The 15,837-nt window shown below is 47.6% G+C and overlaps 1 protein-coding gene across 1 annotated transcript; it reads right to left on the reverse strand.

Moving 5' to 3' along the window:
• Positions 1 to 3,716: 3,716 nt before the first annotated feature.
• On the reverse strand, positions 3,717 to 7,272 carry LOC109762650 (uncharacterized). Its single transcript, XM_020321521.4, has 2 exons — positions 4,990 to 7,272; positions 3,717 to 4,078 (listed from the first exon to the last, which is right to left on the reverse strand). Exon 1 carries the CDS (start codon positions 7,198 to 7,200, stop codon positions 5,008 to 5,010), a length of 2,193 nt encoding a protein of 730 aa, XP_020177110.1. The 5' UTR covers positions 7,201 to 7,272; the 3' UTR covers positions 3,717 to 4,078; positions 4,990 to 5,007.
• Between the last annotated feature and the right edge of the window lie 8,565 nt (positions 7,273 to 15,837).

Here is a 15,837-nt window from a genome sequence, read left to right on the forward strand (position 1 = left end):
CTCCGTCCACCCTCGGTGCTCCGCCGGCATACTCAGGTGCTTGGCAACCCGGCCTTCGGCCGCCTACTGGTGCTCCCGGGGTTCTCAACCCCCGACAGCCGGCCAATGCCTATCACGCCGCCCCGACGTATGCTCCTTATGGTCATTACAGCACCGACGGCGGCGCCTACTACACACCTCAGCCGGCCCTGCTCCCGACGCCACCCCCACCACAGCCGGCCAATGCCTACTACACTCCCCAGCCGGCCCTACTGCCTTCACCATCGTATCCGCCGGCACCGCTTCCGACGCCACCCTCACCTGCGACGCCGAGCTGGGATCAAGATGCCTTTCTCCAGGCCATGAATAACTTTGCTGCACAAGGAAACTCAGGTACGGATTGGATCTTTGATTCAGGGGCCTCTAGTCATATGTCTGCATCTAGTAATTGGTTATCTTCTTGCACTAAATCTCCTTTCCCTTCCATTATCCTTGGAGATGGATCATCTATTCCTATATATTGTGTTGGTCAGGCTCAACTTCCCTCTTCCACCAAACCTCTTTTACTTCGCGATGTTCTAGTTGCACCCGCCCTCATTAAAAATCTTATCTCTGTTCGCCAATTTACTTGCGACAATCTAGTTTCGGCTGAATTTGACCCTTTTGGTTTATCTGTGAAGGATTACCTGACCAAGGCCGAGATCGCTCGCTTCAATAGCTCCGGTGATCTATATTCTCTTAATGGAGTTCCTGCCGCCACCCCTCCAACATCCATGCTGGCCTCCGTCGATCTCTGGCATCGTCGCTTGGGCCATCCCAACCCCGCCGTCTTAGCTTCTATGCTTAGTGAATTTACCATACCATGTAATAGGGACTCTCATAATTCTGTGTTTTGCGAGTCTTGTCAATTAGGCAAACATGTGCGTCTTCCCTTTAGTTCCTCTAGTTCTTGTAGCACTTATCCCTTTGAATTAATACATTGTGATTTATGGACCTCTCCCATTGCAAGTGTTTCGGATTTTAAATACTACCTTGTTATCCTAGATGATTTCACCCACTTTGTCTGGACTTTTCCTCTACGCAACAAATCCGAGGTCCATTCTCTTTTCCTTAATTTTCAACGCTATGTGTCTGTTCACTTCTTCCTCCCAATTCGCTTTATCCAATGTGACAATGGTCGCGAGTTTGATAACATTAAAAATCATACTTTTTTCTTACAACATGGCATCCTGCTTAGGTTCTCATGTCCCTACACCTCCCCTCAAAATGGTAAAGCAGAACGCTCTCTTCGCACCCTCAATGATATAGTTTGCACTCTCCTCATTCAATCATCTATGCCTCCCAAGTTTTGGGCTGAAGCCCTACACATGGCCACCTTCCTTCTAAATATTCAACCTTCTAAAACTAAACCCAACACTACTCCCTATTATTTCCTCTTTCTTTCCCACCCCGACTACTCCGCAGTTCGTGTTTTCGGTTGTCTCTGTTTTCCCAATGCCTACGCCACTTCCGCAAATAAATTGTCACCACGCTCTATCCCATGTGCTTTTCTCGGCTTCTCTGACGAGCACAAAGGCTATCGCTGTCTCGACCTTCACACCGGACACGTTCATGTCTCTCGTCATGTCACGTTTGCTGAGCACATTTTTCCTTTCTCACAACGCACTACTACACCATCCAACACCCCTAACTCCGCAAACACCCCCTCTCCCCGTCCTTTCCAACTATATACTCCCCTACCTGCCGAACACAACTTATCACCACCACCATTAACACCCACCATAGCCAATCCCAACCATACACTCACCCCACCCGAGACGTCTCCAACACCCCCGACCCCTGCTTCCTCCCCAACACCCCCGGCCCCTACTCCCACTCCACCATCCAGCCCTGCTCCCACTCCACCACCCAGCCCTACTCCTTCGTCCGACTCTTCCGCTGCGCCGGACTCACCAGTACCCACCTTACCCCCTCGTGTTATTCCTACAGCAGCCCCGATTAATGATCATCGCATGCGTACTAGGGCCAAATCAGGATTTCATCAACCCCAAGACCGCCTAAACCTTCATACCTCCGTATCTCTCACTTCTCTTTCAAAGAATTACAAAACTGCTCTACTTGATCCCAATTGGGCCGCTGCCATGCAAGAAGAATATAATGCTTTACTTCAAAACAACACCTGGCAACTTGTTCCTCGTCCTCCCAATACAAATATTGTTTCTGGCAAATGGATTTTTCGCCAAAAGTTCCACTCCGATGGGAGCCTCTCACAATATAAAGCCAGGTGGGTTTGTCGTGGCTTTTCTCAGCAACAAGGAATTGATTACGAAGAAACCTTCTCTCCTGTTGTTAAACCTAGCACCATTCGCACCGTTCTTAGTGTTGTTGTCTCCTCTTCATGGCCCATTCACCAACTTGATGTTGAAAATGCTTTCCTCCATGGTTTCCTTCAAGAAACTGTCTACTGCCAGCAACCTCTGGGTTTTGAAAATCCATCCTTTCCAACTCATGTATGTCTTTTTCAGAAATCTCTCTACGGTCTCAGGCCCCACGAGCTTGGTTTCAACGCTTCTCCTCCTTCATTCAAACAATAGGCTTCGCTCCACATCTCTCCGACACCTCTCTTTTTGTGTATCATCAAACTTCTGACACTGCCTATTTACTTCTCTATGTAGATGATATCATTCTTACCGCCTCCTCTCAAAAGTTCTTAGATCATATTGTCTCTCTTCTTAGATCTGAATTTTCTATGACTGACCTAGGACTCCTTCATCATTTCTTAGGCATTGCTGTTGTTCGAGATTCCTCCAGCCTTTTTCTTTCCCAACGCCAGTATATTCTTGATCTTCTTAATCATGCTGGTATGCTTGACTGTCAATCATCTCGCACTCCTGTCGATACTAGTTTTAAACTTTCGGCTACCGGTGAACCCTTTTCCGATCCTACTCTCTATCGTAGCCTAACAGGTGCTCTCCAATATCTCACCATTACCCGTCCTGAAATCTCTTTTGCTGTTCAACAAGCATGTCTCTATATGCATGATCCCCGGGTTCCTCACTATAATCATGTTAAACGCATTTTTCGGTATTTAAAAGGAACTCTCAATCATGGTCTCCACCTCAATAATTCTTCTCCAAACTCGCGTACCGCATACTCTGATGCAGACTGGCCTGGTTGTCCTGACACTCGAAGGTCCACTTCCGGTTTTTGTGTTTTTCTTGGTAACGATTTGATTTCTTGGTCTTCGAAAAGACAGGTTACAGTCTCACGTTCGTCGGCCGAGGCTGAGTATCGCGCTGTGGCACATGCCGTTGCAGATACCATCTGGATTCGGCAGTTACTCTCCGAGCTACACATGCCTATTGAGCAGGCCACTATTGTCTACTGTGACAACATATCAGCAGTCTACATGACCAGCAATCCAGTTCAACACCGACGCACAAAGCATATTGAGATTGATATTCATTTTGTTCGTGAAAAGGTTGCTCTTGGTCAGGTTCGGGTGCTTCATGTTCCCTCTACGGCTCAGTTTGCTGACATTTTCACCAAGGCACTGCCTACTAAGCCGTTTCAAGATATCTGTTTCAGTCTCAACGTCGTCGAGCCTGCCGTTGATACCGCGGGGGGATGTTAGAGTAGTCATTATGATATACGACTTCTAGGCCAAGTCAGTTTTGTACCCCTACCCCAAGTCGGTTTGTACCCTCTTATATACTCTTGTATGCCGCACCAAATCATCAATAAGCAACAGTTTTATTCAGCTCTCAACCTTGTTCTTCATGTCAACAAGCGTCACTGTCTGAGACTGAGAGAAGACCACCAGAACCCAGACCTTTCATCCCTGCAATAGACATAGAACCTTGGTTGCGGCGCACATTCAACGACCAACAAATTCGATCACAACGGTACCACCGATATCAAGACGGTGTTTGGCGGTGGGGGAGTAAACATGTTTAGACCTCTTCACAAAGAAGACTTATTGTTATCCTGCTAACCATACTAAGGGTGTTCCTATAACACAGAGGATATGTGCATCTTGTCCTCGAATCGCTGCTGTGCGGAACAGACGACCGACCACTGCGCCACAAGCCCTGGTGAACTGCATACAAGAAATGGCACATATCAGTAAGGACGGCATCAGTGTCTAATAAAGGTAACCATGACTCTATCTGGATGCAACATTAATGAAACTAGAGAGACAATTATTTCAGACTTTCCCCCATAAATAGAGCGCACATCTAATGCTGAACCATCAAATGATTTTGACAGCCAGGCATGTTCAGGATCAAAGTGAGATTTCCCTTGAATAACGCGGAAATACCACATCAATGACCAATTATGTGCAGCTTCAAAGATACAACCAAAAAGAGCATTTTTCTTTTCTAGGTGTGACTACCAAAGATGTTCCTTTTTCACCAGTGCCACCACTGACACTTTATTTTGGAAAAATAATTCCTGCATACTAAATTACGCACTAGTCAATCCATCAGTTTTTCTACCAGCCTTTTCTCTCTACCGCATTACCAAGAAGCAACAGGGTACTATGTCAGTTTCTTGCACAGCCATCTGCTTTGAGAAACAAATTCTTGTCATCCAAACTTGCTTCTTTCTCCAGTCAACACATAGGGCAGCCTAAATTTTATTTGCAGAATTCGACAAGGGAAGGTCCTTATAAATATATTGCACAATACTCTAGAAGCCGAAAAGAAAAGAAGACCATAGAGATTATTCACACCTGTACGGGTGATTTTACTAATATAACACATTTATAAAAAATTAGAAGGAAAGATGCTCTATTGTTAAAACTGACATACTAACCATAGGACACTACATACTGGCACATGAATCAACATTGTATGATGGTATAAGAAGGAAATCAGTACTGGAACTTTCCTTTGAGTATTATCACATCAACATAGGTATAAGCATCCAATCTATCCAAAGTAAACTAACTTAATGTCCATGGATAAGAAGTGGATAAAAATAGTCCATGTAATAAGTGCTTCTTACCTCCATTCTTGTTCTTCCCTAGTAAGAAGGCGGACGGAGTTCTCTTAGACGACGAACAACATGCTTCATTTTGGGCCTAGAAGAAAGAGACTCCACAGTGCACAGGACCCCCAGCTTCATAATCTCAACCAGGTCATCATGTGGGGCCTTATTCCACAAGCCCTCAACGAAGAACTCGCAAACTCTACCGCTTTGGATTAGCTTATTAGCCCAGCTAATAATGTTGAAACCATTTCCATATGGAGAGAACGATGGATCCAGCACTTTCTTATCCGAGATCAGTTCAAGAAGCAGAACCCCATAGCTATAAACATCTGCTTTATCAGACACACGGCATGTCATTGCATACTCCGGCGCGACATAACCAAAAGTACCAGCAACACTTGTGGTTGTATGAGTTTGTGAGTTGCGAAGAAGTTTTGCTAATCCAAAATCAGAGAGATATGCATTGAAGTCATTGTCGAGCAATATGTTGCTTGGCTTAACATCTCGGTGCAGAATGCGGGGGGAGCACTCATCATGCATGAAAGCAAGAGCATGAGCAATATCCAGAGCAATTTTGTGGAGCACCCTCCAACCAATTTGCCTCTTAGTTCTCTCCTGTATGAACCTCTCCAAGTTTCCACCTGGCAAATAGTTGTATATCAGGAATGTCTCTTGGTCACTGATATGGTACCCCATGAGAGTGACAAGATTAGGATGGCGACGCCGCCCAAGGGTTTCAACTTCTGCTTGGAACTGCTTGGCACCGTGTTGCCTCCCAATAGAAAGCCTCTTTACTGCCACCAAAACCCCAGGTGCAACCTCAGCTTTATATGTCGCGCCAAAGCCACCAAAGCCGATGCAGTTGCTTGCGTTAAAATTTCCAGTGGCCCGGACAATTGCCTCATAAGTTAGGGAAGCTCCAATGTCAACGCCATCAAAAACCTTCACCTCCCTCTCCCTTCTAGTGCCAGTGCTAGTGCCAGTGCCAGAGCGTCTTGGTTGCCTCGGGGTTCGTCTTCTCCTTTTGAAAACGTATATGGTGGCCACAACTAAAAGCGCAACAATGACGACTAACACCAAAGCTATTGCAACAATCTCCATGGTCTTCAGATGACCAACATTGCCGCTGCCATCAGGCGGGGTGCCTCGGTTTGCCTCGGTAAGTACCCAGGTGCTTTTGTATTGGGGGATGACTGTAAATACTTCAGCAGAGTGCGGTGGTGGACCTACCCCTGAACTATCAGCTGTCACTTGGGAAATCTCAGCCATTTGAGGTGATGGCATAGGAGCGGAAACCTTCGCAGGGAGCAGATCACTGTCAAGGAGTAGAACGGTGTGATCTCTCAGTGCCACGAGATCAATGGGAACCACTCCTGACAGAGAATTTGAGGACAAATTTAGCACCCTGAGCGATCTCAGCTGACCCAGACCGGATGGTATCTCACCACTGAAATTGTTCCCAGCTAATGACAGAAACCTCAACTTCTTGAGCTCCTTGAGAATGGAGGAAGGTACTTGCCCATGGAGTAAATTTCTGCTGAGGCCCATCTTGACCAGGTAACTGCAATGCCGGAGCTCCGGCGGAACGCCACCGGCTAGTCTGTTCCCGGACAATTCCAAGGCCCGCAACTCGGCAAGCCTCCCAATCTGCGGAGGGATGAAACCATCCAGAGAATTGGAAGACATCCGGAGCCGCCGGAGGTGCGAGCAGTCCCCGAGACCAGGAGGGATTCTCCCGGAGAGCTGGTTGCCAGAAAGGTCCAAACTCTGCAGCCCCTTGGGGAAGATGGCCGGAAGGGAGCCGCGGAGGGAGTTGCCCGCGAGGTTGAGGACCTCCAGGTTCCGCAGCCGCCATAACTCACCAGGTATCTCTCCGAGGAGCCCTCGGGAGGGTAGAGAAAGTACTTTGAGGTCGGTGAGGCAGGCCACCGCCGGTGACAACACCCCGGCGAGTCGCCGGCTGGGTTGGGAAGGGAGGGAGATGGCGACGACCCGGGACCGCATGTCGCATCTCACCTCCTTCCAGGAGCAGTGTTGAACGCCTGAGTCCGGTGACCAGTAGCCAGGGACGTCGCCGCAGCCGGAGGAGAGTCCGTTCATGAGTTGGAGGAGCGCCGACTTGTCATGTTCTTGGACTAGCGAGGAGGAAGCGGCGGCGATATGGTGCAGGAGGAATAAGGTGGCAATGGTTGTGAAGCAGAGTGTTCTCTGGCGATGGAAGGCCATCTCCGACTAGTCGCCGGCGAGGCCCTGGCTCTGTGGGAGCAGAGGATGTGGAGTCGGTGTGAAAATGGAATGCGCCGAATAGTGAAGGCTTAGCATCATTAAAGGGACGAAGCCACGACGACTCGGGAGTGATAAGAGAAAACTTAAGGGGCTAGACTGCGAGAATCGGATGGCTTTACTTGATTAATTTTTGATTTCTATTCATAGCCTAGTACCTTTCTTGGCTATATTTTTGGAAGAATACATTTGTTTTGCAAATTTAACTGGTGGTGGCTTTACTGTTAGTTTTATGACCGTTTGTTTCATATTTGATTTTGAAATACCTAACCACATTCACCATGTGGTTTGTTTGGTAACTATACTGTGCTAGGTTTCTACACTGCATTTTCTTAATAGTGGTGCACCTTTTGACGGCAACTTATAGATACATTCATGTTTTCAAAAAAACTTAGGCCCAACCATAAAGGCGAACCGCTTCGGGTGCTGATATCGACACATACTCCTAATGGCCCATCGTATTTGGCGCCTATATTGTTGGGCCGAAAGTTTGAGTTTCGACAATTGAAAGCAGCGCCGACCCATCACAAGGCGTCTCCGCAACCTCATTCTTCACCCCCCTCCTACTCGGCTCTTCTCATGTGGGCTCAAATAACTAAACTATTTTTAAAGTACATGGTAATCAACTACTCAATAATCAAATCTACTCCACAAAAGTAAAAGATCATGAAAACCACTCCTTCAACGCTAGATTATGTTTTGTTTAATAAGATTATGTAAGTTTTATCATGTTAAATGTGTTCACCAGAAAGAATGTGTCCTTATTTAGTTGCCGATGTGTGGCCACCCCATTGGCTCCATGCCAGATTTTGCCGAGCAGCCAACCATATTAAGGTACTGTCTCCAACATGGGAGGACCATGCACATCCCCACAACAATATAGAATCAAGTAAGAAAAAAGTGGAGTGAAAAACGGCGTGACAAGGTGCGCATTAGGTTCTAACATAGCAAGATGAGGCATATATATATGATGGAACGACAGTCGCTTCGCTTGAAGATCCAAAAGCAATAGAGATTGGCGATAGCAAACTCTTGCCTTAGTTAGCGAGTGTGCATTAACATGGTAGTGTGGTTGTATTAGTGTAAAGATGTTCTTTCTTCGATGCATTTTTCCTTTATTTTTCAGTCCCAACTTCACATGTTATGTACTCCCTCCGTCCCACGATATAAGATCGTTTTCCAAGCTAACATAGGTTGAAAAAACGCTGTTATATTGTAGGACGGAGGGAGTAAAAAGGAAGGTAATAAGAAATAGGCATCTGGTGTTTTAAACTTTTGAATGCACTTTTTGGGAAGTAAATATAAGAAGCAGGAGTGCAAATTAAAATCCACTTAATAGTCAAATTAAAATCCACTCCCTGAAGTTTCCAAATATTGTTAATCAACTCAGACTACCCATTACTTGTTACTAATAATTAGGCCTCTACAGTAGACAAAAAAGAAACAAACAGAAGAGTTCACTCATTTATGAAAAAGATATTCAGCAAGAGTGCAAGACTTCTAGTTGGTTAGGCCGTTGGAACCATGTGAATCAGGACATTAAGCTCTGCTTATGGTCATGAATCGGTGGAACCAGAAGGAAGCAACGGAACTCGGATTGGCATGACAACGCATGCCGCGCATAGGTCGTGTGGCCCCACATGACAGGCAAATATGTCACACGATTGTACTTCCCATTTATGTACTTTCTCAACCAGTAGTTATCCATTTTTGTTATTCCCTTTTTGATACTACATTTCCAAATATAATTATATGGATGCCTGTTTTATCAACTACAAACAACTGAGAAGAAAAATACTACTACTACGATAATCTGTATGGTCCGACGATATAAGTTATGATATGTCTGATCACTTCTCTCTCTATGTTTTTTTTGAAAAATTCACTCCACATTGTTACCTTGACGAGTATCTAGAATCAACAACTTTTCTTGGTGTCTGCTTGTCCATCCATTCATAACTCTCATCGTTTCCTTAAAAAAAACTCTCCTAGTATAGTTCCAAACGAAAGGTGAAAAGGAAGTTTCTAGGAAAGGGTCAGTAGCTTTCCAGTGTGGACCACAATATCTTCTCTTCTGTGTGTTGGACGTTTCCATGTTGGGGCCCGCGTGACATGTGAGCGCAGCCCCAAGTGTATATCTTCTATGCATGCCACCACAAAAGAACAAGAGGCCAGCCAAGCGCCCATAAAAAGACAAAATAGGCAAGTGGGTCTTTTCCTTTCTTTTGAGAGTGAGGAATTCAGGCGAGAGTCCGTGCAACGTTTGACAGGTGGGTCCTCAGGTGTCGTCGTACCTCCCATTTGGCGTGTGTCGGGTGACACGTGCTGTGAGGCAGGGCCAGCCTTCCAACCAAGAGAGGTAGCCACTGCTCTGGTCCAAGTCCATGACGCCGTGTCCACCACAAGACCCTTGTCTATCTTCACACACATGTCACTTGAAGATGCTAACAATGGTAATTGGTTCTAGTCGTGATGATGCAGTCATTGGTCTTTCTAGTTGAATGGAGAAATAGAAGTTATAAGATAAGGGTAACTCCAACGCTGATGTGTTCATGCACAACCGGTGGAGTGTCGGACATTCAATCATGGGTATCAAATGTTTGGTTCAGTTTAGGCATTTATTAAATTTTGATATATTTACCATCAAACAGTCAAAATTTCAAAGTATAAACTAATTTTAACCTAAACTAAGCGAGGTACCGGACGGTGACCGCGTAGGCATGGTCGTCTTGGCCACCAGGACCTCTCTCGCCGTTCGCATCGTCGCTTGAGCGTCGTCCGTGCCACCATTGTTGTTGTCCTCGGAGTTGTTATCCCCGTTCTTCCAATGGGCACAAGACCCGCCAGGCATCACAACATCACTGCACAGCCGCCACAACGCGCTCACCGTTCGACTGCCTCCGCTTGGCGCAAACGCTCGGTTGCCTTCGACTGGCATCGACGACTGACCGCGAACTCCTCCTTGTGTCGCCCACCCTTCCCTTGGAGCGAGGAGAAGCAGTCAGACTTGTCCAACCCCACCTGGTGAGCTGGTTGCCGAGCCGGCGTCGATGGCATGCGACGGTCTGCTTGGTGGTTCTGGACTGATCCAGGGCCCAGGCCTCTACAAGCGCGGGGTCCACGAGTACCCCGGTCGGCACGACGTCTGACTTCGCGAATGTCACCCAACACGCCGCATTGCATCGCTCCCGCCGCTCTGCCTCGGCGAGGCATTTGTTGTCCCTGAGGACGCCAGGTAGGAGGGATCCTCCTTCACGGTGACCGAGGGCCACTAGTTGTTCGACTGCCGATGCGACAAGGATAGTGGTGCCTGCTCCTTGTTGGGGAGTTCGATCTAGACGTCAGGCTGCATGGCGCAGATGTCAGCTCCTCCTTCATGTTGTGTCCGATTTGGACGCCGCTGTGGAGCACAGGAGACAGCGACGCCGGGCCACAGTCGATGATTTGCCGCGCTAGCACCAGCTCCATATGCCCCATGAGTTCCTCGTCCATCGCGGCGGCCCAACGAGGAAGGGTAGTTGCTACTTCTCATTGTACGAGGAGACCGACTCCGGCTTGATGAGTGATGGAGCCATGGACGCGGAGGGCCCCAGAGATCATTTGCGCCGGCGGCGCGATACGGAGCTCCCCCCGGATTTGGAGGAGCACGCTGGGAACCACTTGGACACGTCGGACTTGCCCATTACGCCGGCTGATAGTGGAGGTGGCCAGATTTGGGACACGAGAGTTGGTAATGTGGTGTTTTAGGGCCTGGCATCTATGGTCGATCAGCTTAATAGACAGGGAAGCGGACCGGCGTTGCTTCAATGCCAGCAGTGGCCAGAGTAGGCTTCTCGATCACCGTGCCATGTGAATGCCACATTGGTCAGCCAATATCGATGCGGGTACGCTACCGCCCATCCGGTCGCGTCCCATCTGACTAGCATGAATGTAGGGCGGAGAGTTCTAGAGCGGAGGGAGAGAGAAGACTTTTGGATGGTGCCACGTTGTTGGAGTACGACCACGACGCACGTCCAGACTCCCCCAAATCTCCACTCAGTTTGGTTCCGACGGAGGGATTTTGGATGTTGGATCGGTCTGGACAAATTTGGTTACTGACGTTGGATGGCTAAGAATGCCCGCACCATTCAATTAAGACATTTGCACGTGATTTGAGACCCCCCAAGCTTCTATACCACGTACAATTTGCCTTCCCTCCTTTTTTGAGATTTTTTCGCTTCCCGCGTGAATTTTGTAATGGAGATGCAATGTAATTCAGGGGATATTTGCGGATACAATTTGGGTGTGGCTATTAATTTTTTGCGGTTTTCCATATCGAACGTGAGAGATGTGGAGTGGTGGTGAGCACGCGCCTATCATAACTCCCAACACGTCATCATCAGCTACTCCTACCCCAATATCCCATTGCTTTCCATTTCGTATTAAATGCAAACGCCCCTAGAAGCTCTCCTCGACCCATCATTCCTTTGTTCCGGTGCCGCTGCCTGAAGTGTTCTCGCCGCATCCCCCTCTTGCAACCTACCTATCCTCCACCTCCAATTGACACAGGAGCCCGTAGCCATAAACCCTAGACCTATTTCACGTGCACTACATAGACCTCGCTGGTGGCATAGACGTTGCAACAGTGGCGAGACCTCACATCTATGACATCACATCTATGACACCGTCTTCTTCCTCCAACATGATGGCCAATGGAAGAACAACATAGTGGACATAGAACGAGATTTTGCCCCTCCTCTCTCTATCTCGGGTCAAAGGAGGTTGAGGCGTTGCATTGGCGTTGTCAAGCCATCATCTATCTGGTTCCTGCCGTGTTGCCACTAATCGGTACGGTTATGTCGGTTCCGTCAATTTTCTCCGTCGTCCGATGCTCTATGGCCACTGCTGCCTCCTTGTGTCCGATGGGCAGGACTGCACTGGAGTGCATGACAACTGATCTGGTCATCCTCTGTTTACATGTTATATTTTTGTATGTGCACTTTTCACAATTATAGCATGTGTGCCTCTCTATTGAACTACCTCCCTAGTCACTAGGATAACGATCCTCTCTCATCGTTCATTCCCTGCGTGCCTATACTTACGAGGGTAGTTGGGAATCCCTCTATTTGTATCCTCTACATTGTATTCAGTCAATATAGCGGCACAGTGAGTAATTATCCACCTTATCTTGGTATCAGACGCCATGGCCTCCGAGGACATCTTCGGCATGCCTCCTTCTACGATTGCAAACCTGTCCTTTCTCTCATGCTTCTTCTCGATGACCTTTCCTTCTCTCATGTTCTCCACCACTCTGGGTCCCTCCTTCGCCACCCTAGTCATGCTCCATACCTCTGCTACCCCTCCTACTGGCCCCTCTCCCCACAATAGCTACACGATCATATATCCAAGTACATAAAGTTCAAGCTGGATCATGCTGGAAATAACTATGTAAAGTGGGGCATCTTCTTTCATATTTTTCTCCTCCACTACCGCATTGAGGATCACGTAGAACGCCCACCCCTTGCTCATCCCCACGTTGCCTGGCTTGACGTTGATCAATGCCACACCCTTTGGATCTTCTTCACACTCACCCATCCTCTTCTGGACCTCACCATGGGTGGCGATGTCAATGCGTGTATGACGTGGCAGCGTATCAAGGACTACCTCCTCGCCAATTGATATGTCTCCAACGTATCTATAATTTTTGATTGTTCCATGCTATTATATTATCAATCTTGGATGTTTTATATACATTTACAAGCAACTTTATATCATTTTTTGGGAGTAACCTATTAACTTAGTGCCCAGTGCCAGTTGCTGTTTTTGCTTGTTTTTGACTTTGCAGAATATCAGTACCAAACGAATTCCAAATGCCATGAAACATTTTGGAGATTTTTTCCTGGTAATAAGAGACCTTGGAAGCTTCGGGATGGAACGAGAAGACGAAGGAGTGGCCCACTAGGCACCAGGGCGCGCCAGGGGCCTGTGGCGCACCCTGGTACATAGTGGGGCCCACAAGCCTCCGCTTAACCTAACTCCGCCTCTATAAATACTCTAAAATCAGGAAACCTACCAGGGAGACCACGAAATACTTTTTCCGCCGCCGCAAGTTCCAAAACCACGAGATCCCATCTAGAGGCCTTTTCCGGCACTCTGCCGGCGGGGGATTCGATCATGGAGGCGGCTCTTCATCATTCTTGTTGCCCTCCAATGATGTGTGAGTAGTTTACCACGGACCTAAGGGTCCATAGTTAGTAGCTAGATGGCTTCTTATCTCTTTTTGATCTTCAATAACAATGTACTCCTCGGTGTTCTTGGAAATCTATTTGATGTAGTCACTTTTTGTAGTGTGTTTGTTGGGATCCGATGAATTGTGAGTTTATGATCAGATATATCCATGAATATTATTTGAGTTTTCTTTGAATTCTTTTATGCATGAATGGTATAGCCTCGTATTTCTTCTCCAATTTATTGGTACGATTTGGCCAACTAGATTGATTTATCTTGCCATGGGAAGAGGTGCTTTGTGATGGGTTCGATCTTGCGGTGCTCAATCCCAGTGATAGAAAGGGACATGACACGCATGTATTGTTGGGGAACGTAGCAGAAATTCAAAATTTTCTACGCATCACCAAGATCAATCTATGGAGTTTACTAGCAACGAGAGGGAAGGAGTGCATCTACATACCCTTGTAGATCGCGAGCGGAAGCGTTCAAGAGAACGGGGTTGATGGAGTCGTACTCGTCGTGATCCAAATCACCGATGATCCTAGCGCCGAACGGACGGCACCTCCGCGTTCAACACACGTACGGAGCAGCGACGTCTCCTCCTTCTTGATCCAGCAAGGGGGGAGGAGAGGTTGATGGAGATCCAGCAGCACGACGGCGTGGTGGTGGAAGTAGCGGGATCCCGACAGGGCTTCACCAAGCGCAAGCGGGGAGGAAGAGGTGTCACGGGAGGGAGAGGGAGGCGCCAGGGCTTAGGTATTGCTGCCCTCCCTTCCCCCCACTATATATAGAGCCAAGGGAGAGGGGGGGGGGGGCGCAGCCTTGGCCCTTCCTCCAAGGAAGGGTGCGTCCAGGGGGGAGTCCTTCCCCCCCAAGGCACCTCGGAGGTTCCTTCCCCCTTTAGGACTCTCCCTTTTCCTTATCTCTTGGCGCATGGGCCTCTTGGGGCTGGTGCCCTTGGCCCATATAGGACAAGGCGCACCCCCTACAGCCCATGTGCCCCCCCGGGGCTGGTGGACCCCCTTGGTGGACCCCCGGACCCCTTTCGGCACTCCCGGTACAATACCGATAAAGTGCGGAACTTTTCCGGCGACCAAAATAAGACTTCCATATATAAATCTTTACCTCCGGACCATTCCAGAACTCCTCGTGACGTCCGGGATCTCATCCGAGACTCCGAACAACTTTCGGGTTACCGCATACTAATATCTCTATAACCCTAGCGTCACCGAACCTTAAGTGTGTAGACCCTACGGGTTCGGGAGACACGCAGACATGACCGAGACGACTCTCCGGTCAATAACCAACAGCGGGATCTGGATACCCATGTTGGCTCCCACATGCTCCTCGATGATCTCATCGGATGAACCACGATATCGAGGATTATCAATCCCGTATACAATTCCCTTTGTCTATCGATATGTTACTTGCCCGAGATTCGATCGTCGGTATCCTTATACCTTGTTCAATCTCGTTACCGGCAAGTCTCTTTACTCGTTCCGTAACTCACATCATCCCGTGATCAACTCCTTGGTCACATTGTGCACATAATGATGATGTCCTACCGAGTGGGCCCAGAGATACCTCTCCGTTTACACGGAGTGACAAATCCCAGTCTCGATTTGTGCCAACCCAACAGACACTTTCGGAGATACCTGTAGTGCACCTTTATAGCCACCCAGTTACGTTGTGATGTTTGGTACACCCAAAGCATTCCTACGGTATCCGGGAGTTGCACAATCTCATGGTCTAAGGAAATGATACTTGACATTAGAAAAGCTCTAAGCAAACGAACTGCACGATCTGGTGCTAGGCTTAGGATTGGGTCTTGTCCATCACATCATTCTCCTAATGATGTGATCCCGTTATCAACGACATCCACTGTCCATGGTCAGGAAACCGTAACCATCTATTGATCAACGAGCTAGTCTCCTAGAGGCTTACTAGGGATATGGTGTTGTCTATGTATCCACACATGCATCTGAGTTTCCTATCAATACAATTCTAGCATGGATAATAAACGATTATCATGAACAAGGAAATATAATAATAACCTATTTATTATTGCCTCTAGGGCATATTTCCAACATGTATCATTGCTATGAAGGTACCAAGATGGGATTTATTTCATATGTGAGTTTATCTTGTCTACATCATGACATCTTGCTTAAGGTGTTACTCCATTCTTCCATGAACTTAATACACTAGATGCATGTTGGATAGCGGTCGATGTGTGGAGTAATAATAGTAGATGCAAAATCATTTCTGTCTACTTGTCTCGGATGTGATGCATATATACATGATCATTGCCTTGCATATCGTCATGATTATTTGCTTTTCTGTCAATTGCCCAACAGTAATTTGTCTACCCAC

This window comes from Aegilops tauschii, chromosome 2, assembly GCF_002575655.3.
Source record: "Aegilops tauschii subsp. strangulata cultivar AL8/78 chromosome 2, Aet v6.0, whole genome shotgun sequence".
Taxonomy (NCBI): domain Eukaryota; kingdom Viridiplantae; phylum Streptophyta; class Magnoliopsida; order Poales; family Poaceae; genus Aegilops; species Aegilops tauschii.

Coding starts and splice junctions, on each gene's coding strand:
- LOC109762650 (XM_020321521.4), bottom strand. CDS start 7,200: ATGGCCTTCCATCGCCAGAGAACACTCTGCTTCACAACCATTGCCACC.